The sequence below is a fragment of the Cololabis saira genome, chromosome 6, assembly GCF_033807715.1.
Source record: "Cololabis saira isolate AMF1-May2022 chromosome 6, fColSai1.1, whole genome shotgun sequence".
Lineage (NCBI taxonomy): Eukaryota > Metazoa > Chordata > Actinopteri > Beloniformes > Belonidae > Cololabis > Cololabis saira.
Genome location: NC_084592.1, coordinates 44,268,161 through 44,289,627, shown reverse-complemented (window position 1 = coordinate 44,289,627; position 21,467 = coordinate 44,268,161). Strand labels below are relative to the sequence as shown.

At 38.3% G+C, this 21,467-nt stretch overlaps 1 protein-coding gene across 1 annotated transcript in view; it reads left to right on the top strand.

Moving 5' to 3' along the window:
• dnah10 (dynein axonemal heavy chain 10) overlaps positions 1-18,953 on the top strand; it is a 92,442-nt gene extending 73,489 nt beyond the window's left edge. The window contains 18 exon segments of the mRNA XM_061722965.1: positions 493-772; positions 1,908-2,137; positions 2,240-2,513; positions 2,991-3,095; positions 3,204-3,358; positions 4,170-4,324; positions 8,199-8,382; positions 8,531-8,731; positions 9,625-9,834; positions 10,736-10,831; positions 10,927-11,098; positions 13,469-13,600; positions 14,354-14,565; positions 16,214-16,397; positions 16,985-17,164; positions 18,563-18,583; positions 18,586-18,707; positions 18,807-18,953. Coding sequence (XP_061578949.1) covers positions 493-772; positions 1,908-2,137; positions 2,240-2,513; positions 2,991-3,095; positions 3,204-3,358; positions 4,170-4,324; positions 8,199-8,382; positions 8,531-8,731; positions 9,625-9,834; positions 10,736-10,831; positions 10,927-11,098; positions 13,469-13,600; positions 14,354-14,565; positions 16,214-16,397; positions 16,985-17,164; positions 18,563-18,583; positions 18,586-18,707; positions 18,807-18,953 — 3,060 coding nt within the window.
• Positions 18,954-21,467: the final 2,514 nt, after the last annotated feature.

Here is a 21,467-nt window from a genome sequence, read left to right as displayed (position 1 = left end):
AAATGATCGTTTTTGGGGGCTTTGAGCTGCGTTTACGTGTAAACGAACGGCCAAAACGCATGAAAACGCCTCCGTTTTTGTAAATACCCGGCTACGTGTAAACGGGGCCTCTGAGTCTGTGTAAATGTGACAAAACATGCAAAAACAAACATTTTTTCCAAAGAATCACCAAGTGCATGACATCACTTGGTGATTCTTTGGGAAAAATGTTTGTTTTTGCAGATTGACGCGTACGTGGATAAAAGGGATAAAAGAAAAGTAACAGCTCAACGTAGCCTAATGTAGCGGAGTAAGAGGAACAGTTTCTTCTTCACAAATCTACTCAAGTAAAAGTACAAAGTATAGTGATTCAAAACTACTCCTAAAAGTACAACATTTCCCAAAACTTACTCAAGTGAATGTAACTCGTTACTACCCACCTCTGTGAATATAAGAATATTGGAACGACTTGTGATGTGCGATCCTGACACCATGATCTCCATCTTCCCTCAGATCTCATCTTTCAACAATCCGGACTTCCTGAAACAGCTAGAGATGTCCATTAAGTATGGCTATCCATTCCTTTTTCAAGATGTGGATGAGTACATTGACCCAGTCATTGACAATGTCCTGGAGAAGAATGTAAAAGGACCAGAGGGCAGACAAGTCATTCTGCTGGGGGACAAGGAGGTGGACTATGATCCCAACTTTAAACTTTACCTTAGCACCAAATTATCTAACCCCAAATACTCTCCATCAGTGTTTGGAAACGCCATGGTCATTAACTACACTGGTAAGATCTCCAACTATAGTTCTTATTTGAATAATGTGAACAATCTAGATCAGGGGTCGGCAACTCAAAATGTTGAAAGAGCCATATTGGACCAAAAACACAAAATACAAATATGTCTGGAGCTGCAAAAAATGAAAAGTCTTGTATCAGCCTTAGAATGAAGACAACACATGCTGCATGTTTCTATATTAGTTATTACTGGGGGAAGATTTTTTTTTTTCATTATGCACTTGGAGAAAAAAGTTGAAATGTCGAGAAAAAAGTCGAAATTTGTCGAGAAAAAAGTTGAAATGTCGATAAAAAAGTCGAAATTTGTCGAGAAAAAAGTCGAAATGTCGAGAAAAAAGTCGAAATGTCGAGAAAAAAGTCGAAATTTCGAGATTAATGTTGAAGTACAATCTCGAGAAAAAAGTCGAAATGTTGAGAAAAAAGTCGAAATGTCGATAAAAAAGTTGAAATGTTGAGAAAAAAGTCAAAATGTTGAGAAAAACGTAAAAATTTCGAGATTAATGTTGAAGTACAATCTCGAGAAAAAAGTCGAAATGTCGAGAAAAAAGTTGAAATGTGGAGAAAAAAGTTGAAATGTGGAGAAAAAAGTAGAAATTTCGAGAAAAAAGTCTCAATGTCGAGATAAATGTTGAAGTACAATCTCGAGAAAAAAGTCAAAATTTTGAGAAAAAAGTTGAAATGTTGAGAAAAAGTTGAAATGTGGAGAAAAAAGTCGAAATTTCGATATTAATGTTGAAGTACAATCTCGAGAAAAAAGTCGAATTGTTGAGAAAAAAGTCGAAATGTCGGGAAAAAAGTCGAACTTTCGAGAAAAAAGTCAAAATGTCGAGATTAATGTTGAAGTACAATCTCGAGAAAAAAGTCAAAATTTTGAGAAAAAAGTTGAAATGTAGTGATTAAAAAGGAAAGGAAAAAGGAAGAAAAAAGAGAAAAAGAGGAAAAAAAGAAGAAAAAGAAAAAAAAGAAGAAAAAAAAAAAGGTCAAACATTTTTGAAAAAGCTCCAGGAGCCACTAGGGCGGTGCTAAAGAGCCACATGCGGCTCTAGAGCCGCGGGTTGCCGACCCCTGATCTATACGGAACAGTTTGTCTGATTGCTTGTGTGTCCTCTATCTGTGATCCATGCAGTGACCCTGAAGGGTCTGGAGGATCAGCTCCTCAGTGTCATCATGGGCTTTGAGAGGAAGGAGAAGGAAGAGCTGCATCACCGTTTGATCCAAGAGACAAGTGACAATAAGATGTTGCTAAAAAAACTCGGTGACTCTTTGCTCAGAGAGCTAGCCACATGTATAGGCAACATGTTGGATAACACAGAACTCATTCACACGCTGGAGGAAACAAAGTCGAAAGCCGTGGAGGTCAGTGCGGCTAAAGCTAGTACTAATTGACTTTATATTAGTACTTTTTTACTAAGATCGGTGATGCTAGCGCTTTTCTCTGTCTGCTTTCGTAATTATCAGGTGTCTGAGAAGCTCAAGTTGGCTCAAGAGACATCCAAGGACATCGAGCAACTCAGAGACGGCTACCGACCTGCGGCTAAGCGCGGCGCTATCCTGTTCTTTGTGCTGACGGACATGGCTCTGGTTAACAGCATGTACCAGTACTCGCTCGCCTCCTACCTGCAGCTGTTTGACTTTTCACTGCGGAAATCTCAGTGTAGCTCAGACCTTCAACAAAGATTGTTGAACATCATGAACACTCTAACATACAAGATTTATGACTATGGCTGCACAGGTAACACAATACTGATAGAATAAAACATGTTTCTTCCATTTCTGAAGATACAGGACTGTCTCAGAAAATTAAAATATTGTGATTTTCTGTAATGCAATTACAAAAACTAAAATGTCATACATTCTGGATTCTTTACAAATCAACTGAAATATTGCAAGCCTTTTATTATTTTAATATTGCTGATCATGGCTTACAGCTTAAGAAAACTCAAATATCCTATCTCAAAAAATTTGAATATTCTAGGAATCTTAATCTTAAACTGTAAGCCATAATCAGCAATATTAAAATAATAAAAGGCTTGCAATATTTCAGTTGATTTGTAATGAATCCAGAATGTATGACATTTTAGTTTTTTTTTAAATTGCATTACAGAAAATAAAGAACTTTATCACAATATTCTAATTTTCTGAGACAGTCCTGTATGTACTGTATGTATATTTGTACATTTTATCAATCTAACCGGCTGCATATTCTTAGGGCTATTTGAGAGGCACAAGCTGCTCTTTTCCTTTAACATGACCATAAAGATTGAGCAAGCTGAGGGGAAAGTGCCACAGGAGGAGTTGGAGTTTTTCATCAAAGGTGAGATATCCAGAGAAACATCTAAGTAGATTATAATTATCACAATGACACAGAAGCATAATAAGTTACATAATGCTCACAATAACTTTTTTAATTTCATATGTAAAGGTAATCTATCTTTGGAAAAAAGCAGTAATAAAAAGCCGTGTGACTGGCTCCCTGATCAGGGCTGGGAGGATATGGTGAAACTTGCAGAGCTCTTTCCTGAGAAGTTCGGCTCTCTTCTCAACGACATTGAGAAAAATCCCTCTGACTGGAAATCTGTAAGTGACAACAGGGACAGAAATAACTGTAGGGTGGTAATTGTTTGAATTTAAGTCATTAAAGGTATAGTCCTTGATTTTGGAGAGCTAGCAAGATTTGAAAGTGGCACCTCCTCTAAGCCCCGCCCCCTCCTCCCCCTCCCGTCAGCGCTCCGTCCAAAGCCACGCCCCCTCAAACTTTGGGGAACGCGCATTTGCAGGAGTCCAGTTTTCCAGGACATTTTGGACAGCACATTTTCAACAAAACTACCCCATGTCTCATTCCCCTGTAAGCGAGGCCGGTTTTAGGGGGGGCAGGGGGGGCTGTACCCACCCAAACGTGCGTCCTGCCCACCCAATCAAAGTTATGGGGATCCTTCATTTTTTTATAATTTTATTTTTTATAAATATAAAAAAATATCACAGAATATCTGTACCGTTTCTGATTGGGTGGGCACTGCGCATCATTTTTAGACACAACAATGAACGCATACCGCAAAAGACGACCCGTGGGAAGTGGAGACGGGGGCTGGAAGCAGAGAGACGGGCGGGACTTAAAATGAAGGCATCTGATTTGTTCTTTCCCCCCTGCCAATCCTCTGGTCCTCTGACCAATCCGTGCCACTCGGTGCGCAAAAAACAGCTTGGTCAGAGTTTTTACAGGATTAAAGCTGTCAGAGAGGTCGGATTTGTTTCTTTCCTTTTCCTGAACACATTATTCACTGGCTACTCTCAGGATGGAAGGACCAATTCACCCAGTATAACAATACATGTTTTTGAATACGATCACAGACTATACCTTTAATGGTTTATTGTTGTTTTCTCTCTGCAGTGGTCTGACCTGGATGCACCAGAGCAGGCTCCATTTCCCATGAAATACGGGGAGAGTCTCTCAGCCTTTCAGAGACTTCTGTTGCTGCGCTGTTTCCGTGTTGACAGAGTCTTCAGAGCTGTGACCAACTATGTCAATGTTACCATGGGCAAGAAGTGAGACGTGTGTGTGAAATGGATGGGAAAATTAATGGGAGGTTTATCCAGAATTTCAAGTGGAGCTTTATATGTACAGACTGGTGACAAATTGAAGGAGAGAATTACATACAGTTTCTTAGAAAGGTGTTTGGCCACCATTTACTGACCAAAACAAAAAAAATCCTCAAGATAATTAACCCTCCGGGACAGTTAGAAAAATTGTTACACTTTGACCCTTTAGCGCAAAAAATGTGCATTTCATAAAGAAACTATAAAACATATTATACATTATTATTATATTCTACTTTCATTGAGCTAATTTCTTTCACCAATATCTGACCCAAGTATTGATATCAAATATTCATGATTTTTTAAAAGATTTTAACTCTTTAAATGCCAGGTTTTTGTCCCGATGCCACCATGTTTTTAGATAAAAAAACAGAAAAAATGAATTATTTTCAATATACTACATGCAAAGTAGATTTTTTTGTTTTGGGTTATTACAGCCTGGGATATGTCAATGATGAGTAGCAACATTGATTTTCATGCATTATTATTTTTTGTGCAGTGTCAAATACTCACACTTTGACCCTTTAGCGCAAAAAATGTGCATTTCATAAAGTAACTATAAAACATATTATAGATTAATATTATATTCTACTTTCATTGAGCTAATTTCTTTCACCAATATCTGACCTAAGTATTGATATCAAATATTCATGATTTTTTAAAGATTTTACCCCCTTTAAATGCCAGGTTTTTGTCACGATGCCACCATGTTTTTAGATGAAAGAAACTGAAAAAAATGAATTATTTTCAATATACTACATGCAAAGTAGATTTTTTTGTTTTGGATTATTACAGCCTGGGATATGTCAATGATGAGTAGCAACATTGATTTTCATGCATTATTATATTTTGTGCAGTGTCAAATACTCACACTTTGACCCTTTAGCGCAAAAATGTGCATTTCATAAAGTAACTATAAAACATATTATACATTAATATTATATTTTACTTTCATTGAGCTAATTTCTTTCACCAATATCTGACCTAAGTATTGAATTGAAAGATTTTAATCCTTTAAATGCCAGGTTTTTGTCCCGATGCCACCATGTTTTTAGAGTTGCATGAAGGACAACATGCTGCATTTAATAATGAACGGTGTGTAGAACCACCCTTAATAAATAAGGTGAATTATGTCTGTAACATTCACTACACAGTATGCATTTCCTTTCTTGCATGCCAGATCTCTCAGGACTGCATTGTATTTGCAAAAATGACTGAAATTTGGTAAAAGTGGAGAACTTTGTCTAAATTCTCCTACAGATTTGTAATTGAGATCAAGTTACAAATATCTGGTGGCATGTGGTTCATATCCTGTTCATACTCATAAAACCATTAACACTCACCTTTCAAGCCAATTGGATTTCAGTTCCCTCAACTCCCAAAATAATGTCAAAAAGGCATTCATAATCATTTCATCCATCATTTTCCACCCAGTTGTTTGTGTATAACCTGTGTTATAACTTGTGTTATAACTTGTGTATATCCGAACCTCGGATTCAGGAGGAACAATGCGGTTTTCGTCCCGGTCGTGGAACACTGGACCAGCTCTATACCCTCCGCAGGGTGCTCGAGGGTTCATGGGAATTTGCCCAACCAGTCCACATGTGCTTTGTGGATCTGGAGAAGGCATTTGACCGTGTCCCTCGTGCCATTCTGTGGGGGGTGCTGAGTGAGTATGGAGTCCGGGGCCCTCTACTAAGGGCTGTCCGGTCTCTGTATGATCGAAGCAGGAGTCTGGTTCGCATTGCCGGCAGTAAGTCAGACTTGTTCCCGGTGCATGTTGGACTCCGGCAGGGCTGCCCTTTGTCACCGGTCCTGTTCATAATTTTTATGGACAGGATTTCTAGGCGCAGCCAGGGGCCGGAGGGGATCCGGTTTGGGAACCTCAGGATTTCATCTCTGCTTTTTGCAGATGATGTTGTCCTGTTGGCTTCATCAGACCGGGACCTCCAGCATGTGCTGGGGCGGTTTGCGGCCGAGTGCGACGCGGCAGGGATGAGAATCAGCACCTCCAAGACCGAGGCCATGGTTCTCGACCGGAAAAGGGTGGCATGCCTTCTCCGGGTGGGTGGAGAAGTCCTGCCTCAGGTGGAGGAGTTTAAGTATCTCGGGATCTTGTTCACGAGTGAGGGAACAATGGAGCGTGAGATTGACAGGCGGATCGGTGCAGCGTCCGCAGTAATGCGGTCGATGTACTGGACCGTCGTGGTAAAGAGGGAGCTGAGTCGAAAGGCGAAGCTCTCGATTTACCGGTCAATCTACGCCCCTACCCTCACCTATGGTCATGAACTTTGGGTAGTGACCGAAAGGACAAGATCGCGGATACAAGCGGCCGAGATGAGTTTCCTCCGCAGGGTGGCTGGACGCTCCCTTAGAGATAGGGTGAGGAGTTCGGTCACCCGGGAGGAGCTCGGAGTCGAGCCGCTACTCCTCCACATTGAGAGGAGTCAGCTGAGGTGGCTTGGGCATCTGTACCGGATGCCTCCTGGACGCCTCCCTAGGGAGGTGTTCCAGGCATGTCCCACCGGGAGGAGACCCCGGGGAAGACCCAGGACACGCTGGAGAGACTATGTCTCTCGGCTGGCCTGGGAACGCCTCGGACTCCCCCCGGAAGAGCTGGAGGAAGTGTCTGGGGTGAGGGAAGTCTGGGCATCCCTGCTGAGGCTGCTGCCCCCGCGACCCGGTAACGGAAAAGCGGGAGAAGATGAGTGAGTGAGTGAGTGAGTGTTTGTGTATAGTTAATGTTTCAAACCTCTGCAAGTATTTGACCCAGTTCTTAGTCTTTCAGTATTTCCTGTTTTTAAAGTCAAAGTCTAAATCAATTCATTTTTAGTTGAACTCTTTGCACTTCTTGTCCCTCATCATAGTTCTTTATGACTCTGGTTACACGTCTAAATTTTATAGCCATGCTGCAGAATAAATTTGATTCATAATCCGTTTGAATCCGTGTGAGGGATCAGGGGTCGGATTCACCAATATGTTCTTGAGAACGATCTTAAGAAATGTCTTAAGATCTAAAATTAAGAAGTTCATAAGAAAGTTCTTAAGTGCAATTCCTCAATATTTTCTTAAGAACTGTCATTTCTTACGAATTTCTTATTTTTCCTACTTAAGAACTTCTTAAAATATGTCATTGCATTGCACATATGTTAGTTAGCGTTAGCAAACAACATTTATAGGTAGTTTGTGTCTTAACCGTCAGTCACTCACTAAACATGGAGAAGGAGAAAAAGAGAAGCAGGAACTTTTCAAGGTTATGGTGGATGAGATTAATGTGCGAAAAAAAATACTATTGGGGAAAATTAATAATAATGAACTACCACGCTAACTAACATGCTAACAAACAGTTAACAGGCTCTTTGTGTAATTAATTACAAAGTATATCCTCAAACTATGACCTACTAGTCTAAACTTGTCTAAAATGTGTTGAAAAAGGTGATATTAGAGTCTTATTATTATTATTATTATTATTACCTTCTCACAGAAGAAATTTTAAGACAGGTCAAGGTTGTCTTAAAGTTAAGAAAAGTCAAGAACAAATTTGAGAACTTTTATTTCAAGAATACCATTTATTATTACGTTTTTTCTTAAGAAGAAACTTAAGAAGAAAAAGTTGAGAAAATACTTAGAACTTTTTTGGAGAATATGACTTCTTCTCTTTTTTATTCTTAAGACTGAACTTAAGAAAAAAATGACACCTAAGAAGATTTTTCTTCTTAAGAATGTTTTGTGAATCCGACCTCCTGAAAACTGTGAACATACTGTCAGTGTGATGAAGTATAGGTATTTGAAGTGCTAACATATTTCCTGCTTTTCTGATTAGATACGTACAGCCACCTGTGGTGAACTTTGTGGGTATTTATGAGCTTAGCACACCGTTCTCCCCCATCGTCTTCATCCTGAGCCCCGGCTCTGACCCGGCCAGCGACATCATGAAACTAGCAGAGGCGTCAGGATTTGGAGGTGGCAGGTTCAAATTCCTTGCAATGGGCCAAGGCCAGGAGAAGGTGCTGAACACTTCTTTAATGTTTCAACTATGTAGTATTAAAAGCAGTCAATTGGAATGCTCATATTACGTATCAGTGATAAGTAAAGTGTCTACATAAGAAAAATGTTATCATTTTAGATAAATACCTTTTGTACTTTCATATAAAGGTGGCACTGCAGTTGTTGGACATCGCAGTAGCTCGTGGTCAGTGGTTGATGCTGCAGAACTGCCACCTGCTGGTGAAGTGGCTGAAGGACTTGGAAAAGGTCTTAGACAGAATTTCTAAGCCAGACCCCAAGTTCCGCTTGTGGATCACGACCGACCCCATTAAGGATTTCCCCATTGGCATTCTGCAAAAGTCTCTAAAGGTGAAACACATTTGTACTTTCATTTTTTGTTTTCTTTCAGTTTTCTTGATGGCACAATTCATTTTCCAACTTGTCAGTGGGTGAAGGAATCTCATCGAACAGGATTATTATTTAATTATCAATCTTTTTAATGTTGTCATTTTAGTTTTGATATATGAAAGTACAACTCGCGGACAATTAATCTCAGTATTAGCAGTGTACTTATTACGGAAGAGTATTAGGGCCAGGCAAGAGAAAAAAAATTTGAGAGTGGAAGTTTTTTTTTATTGTGCACTTCGAGAAAAAAGACGAAATGTCGAGAAAAAAGTCGACATGTCGAGATTGTTGAAATACAATTTCGAGAAAAAAGTCGAAATTTCGTGAATAAAGTCGAAATTTCGCCTTTTTTCTCAACATTTCGACTTTTTTTTCGACATTTCGACTATTTTCTCAAACATTTCGACTTTATTCACGAAATTTTGACTTTTTTCTCGAAATTATACTTCAACAATATTCTCGACATTTTGACTTTTTTCTCGACATTTAGACTTTTTTCTTAAAATTTCGACTTTTTTCTCAACATTTAGACTTTATTCACGAAATTTTGACTTTTTTCTCAATATTTCGACTTTTCTAAACATTTAGACTTTTTTCTAAACATTTAGACTTTTTTCTCGAAATTTCGACTTTTTTCTTGAAGTGCATAATGAAAAAAAAATCTTCCTCTAAAATATTATTTTTATTTTTCTCCTGCCTTGCCCTAATACTCTTCCGTAACTTATCGCCCTGAAACTGTCATTTTCTTTCATTTTTTTTTCTTTACTAAACTGTCCTTTTCTAATATTTACACTTAGTTAGTTGTTTCACACAAGCATGATGTCCCATGATTAAAGGTTATTGCGTGAACTTTCCAGGTAGCGACGGAGCCTCCCAGTGGTCTCAAGCTGAACATGCGAGCCACGTACTCCAAGATCTCCAGTGCAACCTTGTCTAAATGCCCACACCCTCAATTCAGCAGTCTGGTCTACGTGCTGGCCTTTTTCCACGCCGTGGTACAAGAGAGGCGCAAGTACGGAAAGATCGGCTGGAATGTATCGTACGACTTCAGCGAGTCAGACTTCTTTGTAAGCAATACAAATTCTCTTTTCTTATTTAGTTGTACAACCAGTACTGGAGTTGAGGGGGGATGAGGGGGGATGGCATCCCCCCCCTGAAATAAAAACGGTCAAACTCATCCCCCTCTGAAATAAAAACGGTCCAAATCATCCCTCCTGTAAAACTGCCATCCCTCCTTTCCATCCCTTATGTCATTTCATCAATGAATGTGGTTTTACTGCTATTTCAACATTTAGAGTCATCACCAGAAAAATAACACCAGAAAAATAACTTATTTGACAATTTTCACCTGTTTCAAGTAAATTTTCACTTGAAATAAGTAGAAAAATCTCCCAGTGGGACAAGATTTATCTTCTCATTACAAGCAAAAAAATCTTGTTCCAATGGCAGATTTTTCGACTTATTTCAAGTGAAAATCTACTTGAAACATGTGAAAATTGTTGTTTTTTCCAGTGATGAGTCTTGTTTTAAGTGTAATGAGATTTTTTTTTTACTAAAATGAGACATTTTAACTAGAAATAAGACAAATATTCTTGTTAAGATTGTGAGTTTTTGCGGTGATCCATTTAACTTATCCTGTGAAGGACAGAGTCATATTGATAAGTTCAGAAAAGTGTTTTTTATTGTTGTGTTTTGATGTATTTGATGTAAGCCCAGTGGATATTTAAAGCTTACAGAAGGCTGCATTTAACTGCTGCTATGTCATTCCTGCAGTATTTCTGCAGCTGTTTTGGTCACTGCTATTATTTGTAATATATTATATTATTTGTAATCAGCACAAATTATCTGTCCCCATATGATCAAATCCACCATCCCCCCTGATTTGTTTTTTTACAACAGGAGTACTGTGTACAACAACAGTTGTATTTCACTGGTCAGCAGTTTAAGTAATGTAACTGTGTTTTACAGGTGTGTATGGAGATCCTAAACACATACCTGACAAAGTCTCACAAGCAAGGAGACGGAGACATTCCCTGGGAAACTCTCAAATATCTTATCGGGGAGGTTAGGCTGCAATGATTGTGTTTTACATCACATACTGTATCGTTATGATATTTAAAGCTGTAAGATTAATACATGCAATATCAATATTTTTTTAGGTGATGTATGGTGGGAGAGCCATCGACAGCTTTGACCGCAGGATCCTGAACGTTTACATGGACGAGTACCTGGGAGACTTCCTCTTCTGGACGTTTCGGGAGTTCCACTTCTTCAGAAACAAAGAGATCGATTACAAAATCCCTGAAACTGGGAAGACAAATGTTTATATCGGTCAGTTCATGCTTTGTCTCCTCGTGTTTTTGACACAACAAAGAGAAATATATTCTGTCTTCTAGGGATGGGCGGTATGGACTAAAACATTTATCACGATAATTTCTGGCATTTATCCCGATAACGATAAAAATGACGATTAAAAAAATACCAATTCAACTCCACCTTTGTAACTATAAATCTATCACCACATTCAGTCTTTGGAGCCAAATCACTGCTCTAAAAGATACTAAATACTAAACTACACCAATGGGAATTTATCTTTCTTTCTTTCTTTCTTTCTTTCTTTCTTTCTTTCTTTCTTTCTTTCTTTCTTTCTTTCTTTCTTTCTTTCTTTCTTTCTTTCTGGCTCAATTCTTTCTTTCTTTCTTTCTTTCTTTCTTTCTTTCTTTCTTTCTTTCTTTCTTTCTTTCTTTCTTTCTTTCTTTCTTTCTTTCTTTTTCCTTTCTTTCTTTCTTTCTGGCTCAATTCTTTCTTTCTTTCTTTCTTTCTTTCTTTCTTTCTTTCTTTCTTTCTTTCTTTCTTTTTCCTTTCTTTCTTTCTTTCTGGCTCAATTCTTTCTTTCTTTCTTTCTTTCTTTCTTTCTTTCTTTCTTTTTCCTTTCTTTCTTTCTTTCTGGCTCCTTTCTTTCTTTCTTTCTTTCTTTCTTTCTTTCTTTCTTTCTTTTTCCTTTCTTTCTTTCTTTCTGGCTCAATTCTTTCTTTCTTTCTTTCTTTCTTTCTTTTTCCTTTCTTTCTTTCTTTCTTTCTTTCTTTCTTTCTTTCTTTCTTTCTTTCTTTCTTTCTTTCTTTCTTTCTTTCTGGCTCAATTCTTTCTTTCTTTCTTTCTTTCTTTCTTTCTTTCTTTCTTTCTTTCTTTCTTTCTTTCTTTCTTTCTTTCTTTTTCCTTTCTTTCTTTCTTTCTGGCTCAATTCTTTCTTTCTTTCTTTCTTTCTTTCTTTCTTTCTTTCTTTTTCCTTTCTTTCTTTCTTTCTGGCTCAATTCTTTCTTTCTTTCTTTCTTTCTTTCTTTTTCCTTTCTTTCTTTCTTTCTTTCTTTCTTTCTTTCTTTCTTTCTTTTTCCTTTCTTTCTTTCTTTCTGGCTCAATTCTTTCTTTCTTTCTGGCTCAATTCTTTCTTTCTTTTTTCTTTCTTTCTTTCTTTCTTTCTTTCTTTCTTTCTTTCTTTCTTTCTTTCTTTCTTTCTTTCTTTCTGGCTCAATTCTTTCTTTCTTTCTTTCTTTCTTTCTTTCTTTCTTTCTTTCTTTCTTTCTTTCCTTCTTTCTTTTTCCTTTCTTTCTTTCTTTCTGGCTCAATTCTTTCTTTCTTCTTTCTTTCTTTCTTTCTTTCTGGCTCAATTCTTTCTTTCTTTCTTTCTTTCTTTCTTTCTTTCTTTCTTTCTTTTTCCTTTCTTTCTTTCTTTCTGGCTCAATTCTTTCTTTCTTTTTTCTTTCTTTCTTTCTTTCTTTCTTTCTTTCTTTCTTTCTGGCTCATTTCTTTCTTTCTTTCTTTCTGGCTCAATTCTTTCTTTCTTTCTGGCTCAATTCTTTCTTTCTTTTTTCTTTCTTTCTTTCTTTCTGGCTCAATTCTTTCTTTCTTTCTTTCTTTCTTTTTCCTTTCTTTCTTTCTTTCTGGCTCAATTCTTTCTTTCTTTTTTCTTTCTTTCTTTCTTTCTTTCTTTCTTTCTTTCTGGCTTAATTCTTTCTTTCTTTCTGGCTCAATTCTTTCTTTCTTTTTTCTTTCTTTCTTTCTTTCTGGCTCAATTCTTTCTTTCTTTCTTTCTTTCTTTTTCCTTTCTTTCTTTCTTTCTGGCTCAATTCTTTCTTTCTTTTTTCTTTCTTTCTTTCTTTCTTTCTTTCTTTCTTTCTGGCTCAATTCTTTCTTTCTTTCTTTCTTTCTTTCTTTCTTTCTTTCTTTCTGGCTCATTTCCTTCCTTCTTCCCTTCCTCTTTTCTCCCTTCCTTCCTCCTTTCCTTGTTTTTTCCCTTCCTTCTCCCCTTTCCTTCCTTCCTTCCTTCCTTCCTTCCTTCCTTCCTTCCTTCCTTCCTTCCTTCCTTCCTTCCTTCCTTCCTTCCTTCCTTCCCCTTTCCTTCCTTCCTTCCTTCCTTCCTTCCTTCCTTCCTTCCTTCCTTCCTTCCTTCCTTCCTTCCTTCCTTCCTTCCTTCCTTCCTTCCTTCCTTCCTTCCTTCCTTCCTTCCTTCCTTCCTTCCTTCCTCCACGTACGTTGTGCGTGGATTTAACACAGAACCATAAATCATCAACAGGAATTTATCATTTTTACCGTGAGATACAAATTCTTACCGTGGGGAATTTTTTTGACGGTGTATCGTGAACGGTGAAATATCACCCATCCCTACTGTCTTCATTCGCAGCTTTACCCTGTTATTTGTTGCAGATGAGATTGAGAACATGCCACTCGTAAACACACCAGAGGTGCTGGGACTTCATTCCAACGCGGAGATCGGATACTACACTCAGTCAGTTAAAGAGATGTGGACTCATTTAATCGACCTGCAGCCTCAGACAAGTATGATCTGACAACTTTCAGCTGTAATCTTAACTGATCATCATTGAAAAAAGATATTTAGTTGTTTTCTGACTCCCTATCTCAGTCTTGAGTCAGAGAGCGTCCAGTCAGATGGAACCCGTAATGTTATACAAGTAGTTCCTCTTCTGTAGACTGATTCATTTGCTGTCATATTGTCATATACAAGACTGTCTCAGAAAATTAGAATATTGTGATGAAGTCCTTTATTTTTATGTAATGCAAAAAATGTCATCCATTCTGGATTCATTACAAATCAACTGAAATATTGCAAACCTTTTATTATTTTAATATTGCTGATCATGGTTTACAGCTTAAGAAAACTCAAATATCCTATCTAAAAAAAAAAGAATATTCTGGGAATCTTAATCGTAAGATGTAAACCATAATCAGCAATATTAAAATAATAAAAGGCTTGCAATATTTCAGTTGATTTGTAATGAATCCAGAATGTATGACATTTTTGTTTTTTTAATAATACATTTAATAATAATAAATTTAATTTATAATGCACTTTCCATTCTGAGAATCTCAAAGTGCTACAAGAAAAAAAATAAAAAATCATTGATCATAGCTAGCGTATGATTTGCTAAAAAGGTGGGTTTTAAGCCCTCTCTTAAAAGAGTCAATTGACTTTTTAATTGCATTACAGAAAATAAAGGACTTTATCACAATATTCTAATTTTCTGAGACAGTCCTGTAATTTCTCCTCACTGGTTTTTCTTCGTACCTCAGGTGAATCCAGTGGAAGCATCAGCAGAGATGAACACATAAGCCAGGTGGCCCAAGACATTCAGAATAAGCTGCCTGAGCTTTTCAACGTAAACGTGATCCAGAAATCGTTTGGCACGGACATCTCTCCGACTTCAGTCGTTCTGCTTCAAGAACTGGAGCGCTTCAACAAACTGGTGGTCCGCATGCAGCTGTCGTTAGCTGAGCTGCAGAGGGTAAGACTGGGACGCGGGACAAGAATATGTTGGGAAACACATTCAGATGTTTTTACCTTAAAAGGTAAAAACAGTAGGATTGTAGTTATATTCTTCACCTTAAAGAAAGGGGACATATTATGGCATTTAATGTATATTTTAAACAGGCCTTGAATGTCTTAAAAACAATCTAAAGCTTGTTTTTTCTACATAAATCAGAAATTCAGTCTCTGGGCCATGTTTTTATTTTTTCCACTTCTAAAGCCTTTTTCTGTGCTTCATTTTAAGGGCAGGGGGGGGCTATGATAATGAGGCTCTGCGCTGATTGGCTGCTTGAATGACGTGTAGGAGGGGAGGGAACAAAGCGTTGCTCCGGCCAGAGCAGCCGGCTGCGTCGTACACAAACTGTGTCCCATGCGAGAAGCTTCTGCGACAAAATAAAATCCATTGCTTTATTTCTTTTGTATTGGACTGTCCTAACTGGCCGTGAGTTTAACAGTTTCAGTGTGGACAGAGAGCGTCCGATGTCACGCAGCTCGACCTGATAGCGGACGCTCTCATGCAGTTACACGCTGTAAACGGATCTTAAAGCCTGAATTACGGTTCTGCGTTAAATCGACACGTACCCTACGCCATAGGCTCTGCGTTGGTGTAACGCGGAACCATAAATCAGCCTTTAGTCACCTCGTCTTCACACAGGAAGATTTCTCATCATTTATGTTACAAGACAGATGAATCATGTTAACTGTAAATAAATCACAACACTGAATTTTCACAAATGGCAACTTTATTGTTAAAAAAATAAAATATGAGTTGCTCCGGCAGCTCCGTATGCCGCGCCGGGGCTCCGGAGCTAAGCTAAATACTTAGCCCATGCAAAGATCATACAAATATAAATAACATTAAAAAAAAAAGGAACATACCGCTGACTCGTGTGCAGTTACCGGGTCCGTGCTGTGGGAACTGATCCTTTTATGAGGGTAAATGTCGATGCAAAATCTCATTTCTACTCTCCCTCGCTGTGGAAACAGTCACCGCTGCTCAACAATGGCTGGAGCTCCAGCCGGCGGAGAGAGCTGGTTGTGGGCGTGGTTTCAGCAGCGGCGGCCAAACCTCTGCACCTCGGGTGAGGTCACCCTAGGCGCAGATTCTCATCAGCTCAAAAAAAATCACGTGACACTGGGGGATTCTGTAGGGCGGGGGTCACAGACCTTGCAGAAATTCATGGGATTTAGTCTCCCCTCTCCTGGCAGAGTGAGGGGAGACCACTTTATATATGTTAAAACAAGAAGAAACGTGTTTTTCATAATATGTCCCCTTTAAAGAATACAACTACTTCCATAATCGTGTACAATATATCAGGTGGTCTCAGGTTTGAATCCCAGATTAACTCAACTCATCCCAATCTCTGTTGTTCCCCAGCACACCCACAAAACTAGACATAAACACCTTATAATAGGGAAAAAACCTAAACTTGTGGGAACAAGTTTGAGTGTTTTGTGTCGGGGAAACACAGATTTGGAATGAGTTGAATGATGAGTCTTAAAAAGTCACAGTCCATCTCCATATTCAAACGCCAGGTCCAAAGGAGTCGCCAAACTCAGAAAAGCTGAAAGTTACGTTGTGCTGCTTTAAGTTGAGATGTGTTGAGATTGTCTTGTGTCGTCAGGCCTTGGCTGGTGAGGTGGGGATGAGCAGTGAGCTGGACGATGTGGCTCGGGCTCTTTTCAACGGTCACATTCCTGCTATTTGGAAGAAGCTGGCGCCCGACACCCTGAAGTCCCTCGGCAACTGGATAAGCCATTTCATGAGGCGCTACGAACAATACAGATGTTGGGTAAAGACGGTCACATGTCATAACACAGAACCTTATTGATTACGGTTAGCGAATGGGTAAAGAATATATACTGTAGAGCTGGGTAGAGGAGCCAAAAATTGTACTCAAGTAAAAGTACTGTTACTTCAGAATAATATGTCAAGGAGAAGTAAAAAGTGGTCATCCAAATAATAACTTGAGTAAAAGTAAAAAAGTACTTGGTGAAAAAACTACTTAAGTACTGAGTAACTGTTGAGTAACGTCTGATTTATTTTTTTAACACAACCATTCAAACAGACAAAAGTACAAAATAATCATCTTCAAATTAAATCAATAAAATAATAAAATAAATTAAAATTAATAAAAAATAGTTTAAATTAAAATAAGCTTAAAGTAAATTCAAGTACTACAACAGCTCAACGTAGCCTAATGTAGCGGAGTAAGAGGAACAGTTTCTTCTTCACAAATCTACTCAAGTAAAAGTAAAAAGTATAGTGATTCAAAACTACTCCTAAAAGTACAACATTTCCCAAAACTTACTCAAGTAAATGTAACGGAGTAAATGTAACTCGTTACTACCACCTCTGACTGTATTAATTTCTATTGCATCCGTCTGTGCTCCAGGTGAACGAGGGGAGCCTAAGGTGATGTGGCTGTCAGGACTGCACATCCCTGAGTCTTACCTGACGGCGATGGTCCAAGCCGCCTGCAGGAAGAACGGCTGGCCTCTGGATCAATCCACACTCTACACAGAAGTGACCGGGCTCCGCAGTGAGGAGGAAGTCGGTGACTTCCCCAGGCAGGGTAAGGATATGACATTCACCTTGGTGGCATGTTTGGTGAACAGGCATGAACACTTGAATCATCCCCTAGGGACAATTTTTCTTTTTATTTCAATTAATCAATCAATCAATCAATTCATGTTTTATTTCGAGCAATACAACATAACATTAGTGACCTGCATGCAACAGAAAATTTAACAAATACCTTTATCAGGTGCAGGTTCAAAATACAAATTAACTCGTTAACACTCGAAAGGGAATGGGAAGAAGAAAACCTATTTATTCCCACTCCTGTTTCTCATTAACAATTTAACAGATTTTTTTAAGGCTTCCTCCTGTCTCAACATTTGAACCAAAACAATGAACAAAAGACCTATATCAAATTATAATAAAATTATTCTACAGTTCACCTCACCTAAATTTACACACATTGTGGTTGTGAAATGCAGACGCATTTCACAACCACAATGCCTGCAAATCCAGGAACAATATATATTGTCACCACGGGCGGCGGCCCACGCATGCGGCCCGAGAGAGATTTTCATGCGGCCCGAAAGAAATTTCCAACGCAAAAAAAACGAAATGTTAATTTACTGAAAAGGAAGGCATAAATAATTGCCATGAATCGTAGCATATCCGATAATATATTTCTTCTACAAATCCATCGTTATTCACTAATAGAGCCATTTTCGACATTTTTTTAGTTTGCTAGAATGCATTTGGCGATTTTATTTCTTTGTAGACGTTGTTTATTTTTATTAACTGACTACTATATTTTCGCAGGAAAAATATCACTGCTAAAAAAGATGATAGAAGATATTTATTCGGAGAATTTCAGTTTTGAATACGAGGATAGTGACAAAGTAAAACAGTTAAAAGAGAAGTGCTGACTTTTTCGGCACACTGGCGTAAATATCCGCGCCAATTTTTAAAAATAAATACACTTAATTGTACTGGAAAAATCTCTAAATCACAAAGAAACACTCTCGGATGTAATAAGAAAGATTTTGCTTTTAATTAAATTTCCTATAAAAAAGCGAAATATTAAAAAAACACTTGTTTCTGTTTATCTTTGTAAAATGATATTAAAAGTATCTTACATAATTTGAAAAAAAAATTTGAAATTTCAAGAAAAGATCCTGAAGAAATATAAAGAAGAAGAAATATATATTGGATTACATAACAATAGTAAAAAAAAGAATTAGAAAAAAAAGTTTCGCAACGCTTTTTGTTTTTTTGAGTTGCGGCCCGCAAGAAAAACATTGGTCAAATTAATTAAATTAATTAAAGTAATAAAATGAAAGCAAGAAGTAAGAGAAAAGACTGCCAGTAAAACAAATTGCCTCCATGGGGATAACAAAAATTCCTCAAGAGATACATTTTTTTTTTTTTTTTTATGTTGAATTCTTGCTGCCCACAGGCTGCTTTATCTCCGGCCTGTACCTGAGGGAGCGGACTGGGACATGGAGAACACCTGCCTAAGAAGGAGCAAACCAAAGGCCTTGGTTGTTGAGCTGCCCATTCTTAAAATCATCCCCATAGAGGCGCATCGCCTCAGACTACAGGTGTGGACAGAGACGGCTACGCCCCTACATATCTTAATATTAGTACATGTTGGCCATTTGTCTCTGACTGTCGTGTATTTTCCTGTCTTTTTACTTCAGAATACCTTGAGGACACCGGTGTACACCACGTCTTTGCGAAGGAATGCGATGGGTGTAGGGTTGGTGTTTGAAGCAGATCTGTCTACGTCCATTCACATCTCTCACTGGGTTCTGCAGGGAGTGTGTCTGTATCTCAACGAGGACTAAAAAGGACTATCTGCTTTACTTAAATGGCCAGTAATGCCTGATATCTGATCCTTTAAAAGTTGTGTGGATGAAATACCTCACATGTTTAGTTCAAAATAAATTCAGAGATTTGCTTTCAATTTTGTTTCCATTTTCTTGTGTGTTTTTTCACTAGATGGCAGCACAGAACACTGTAGTGCCTCTGTCTGGTCTGAGCTTGCACCACTTGTACTCGAGTTGTTAAAAAAAATCAGGGGGATGGTGGATTTGATCATATGGGGACAGATAATTAGTGCTGATTACAAATAATATAATATATTACAAATAATAGCAGTGACCAAAACAGCTGCAGAAATACTGCAGGAATGACATAGCAGCAGTTAAATGCAGCCTTCTGTAAGCTTTAAATATCCACTGGGCTTACATCAAATACATCAAAACACAACAATAAAAAACACTTTCTGAACTTATCAATATGACTCTGTCCTTCACAGGATAAGTAACATGGATCCCTGCAAAAACTCACAATCTTAACAAGAATATTTGTCTTATTTCTAGTTAAAATGTCTCATTTTAGTAAAAAAAATCTCATTACACTTAAAACAAGACTCATCACTGGAAAAAACAACAATTTTCACCCTGTTTCAACTCAAGTAGATTTTCACTTGAAATAAGTAGAAAAATCTGCCAGTGGAACAAGATTTTTTTGCTTGTAATGAGAAGATAAATCTTGTCCCACTGGCAGATTTTTCTACTTATTTCAAATGAAAATTTACTTGAAACAGGTGAAAATTGTCAACTAAGTTATTTTTCTGGTGTTATTTTTCTGGTGATGACTCTAAATGTTGAAATAGCAGTAAAACCACATTCATTGATGAAATGACATAAGGGATGGAAAGGAGGGATGGCAGTTTTACAGGGGGGATGATTTGGACCGTTTTTATTTCAGGGGGGGATGCCATCCCCCCTCATCCCCCCTCCACTCCAGAACTGCTTGTACTTGATATTACAGAGGTTAAAGTGCCTCCATACCATCATGGACCTGAACATTTCAGGCTAAAGTATGAAATTACAATGTTGCTTTCATGTGTGGGGAGTGGTGGTCTAGTCCCTAGACTTTAGTGGCTACAGAGGAGGGCTTAGGTCTGGAGGTCCCAGGTCCCAGAATGGCAACCAAGATGAAGCAAGGCCCACAATCCTAATTACTCCCCGTGTGTTTGTTCTCTCAGATGTAAGTCTCTTTGGATAAAAAGCGTCTGCTAAACGACAGTATTATGTCATGTAAAGACAGTATTGCACACTCTTTGACAAAACAGAAGCTATAGAATATTACTACTGACGCTGAAAGGAGGCTGCATGTATTCGTCATGCACTGGAGAGTGACACGCTAATCAAAGTTTTCCATTCACATAAAACCTGTGTTTTCCTGGATGTCCCTCCTTATCATTATGAGGTCAGGTCTGGGACACGGTCTCTGCAAAACATCCAAGTTCATAAGTCTCAACCGGGAACGTCCTCGCTGACCCAACCCCCCCCCCCCCCCCCTCAACACACACACACACACACACACACACACACACACACACACACACACACACACACACACAAACACACACACACACACACACACACACACAAACACACACACACACACACCCTGTCAAACATTCATCTTCAATACTCACTTCATCATGTTCATGGTCACAGGAGGGCTGGACTATCCCAGCTGTCATCGTGTGTGTGTGTGTGTGTGTGTGTGTGTGTGTGTGTGTGTGTGTGTGTGTGCCCGGGCCTTAGTAGCGGTAGCTTAGCTCAGACTGTGATTGGATCTCGAGATTTGGGTCGATTGCTACTTGTGTTTTGGTCGGCTCCGTGTCGGTTTTCCTGTTTCGTTTGTGGTTTTTGTTGCAGATTTCCAGTGCTCGACGTGTGGCTCCGTGTGTTCTTGCTTCCTGGTTTAGCAGCGGCTGTCACCCCCTTCCTTCCCCCCCAAAAAAGCTGAGCTTTTTGCTTTGAAGAGACATTTGTGATGACGTCACTGCCTCATTTAATGGCTCTGGAATCTAAACTTGCCAATCAATCAATCAATCAATCAATCTATCTATCTATCTATCTATCTATCTATCTATCTATCTATCTATCTATATACAGGACTGTCTCAGAAAATTTGAATATCGTGATAAAGTTCTTTATTTTCTGTAATGCACTTAAAACAACAAAAATGTCATACAATCTGGATTCATTAAGAATAAGATTCCCAGAATATTCTAATTTTTTGAGATAGGATATTTGAGTTTTCTTAAACTGTAATCCATGATCAGCAATATTAAAATAATAAAAGGCTTGCAATATTTCAGTTGATTTGTAATGAATCCAGAATGTATGACATTTTTGTTTCTGTAATTGCATTACTACGGAGCCTGTAAGAGCTCAAGTGAAGAAAAAAAAGTAACTTCGTGGCCACGTTAAGTTAATCGAGAGCACGTTATGTGTCATCGTGAGCACAATTTATTAAAGCGTGGGTACGATTAACAA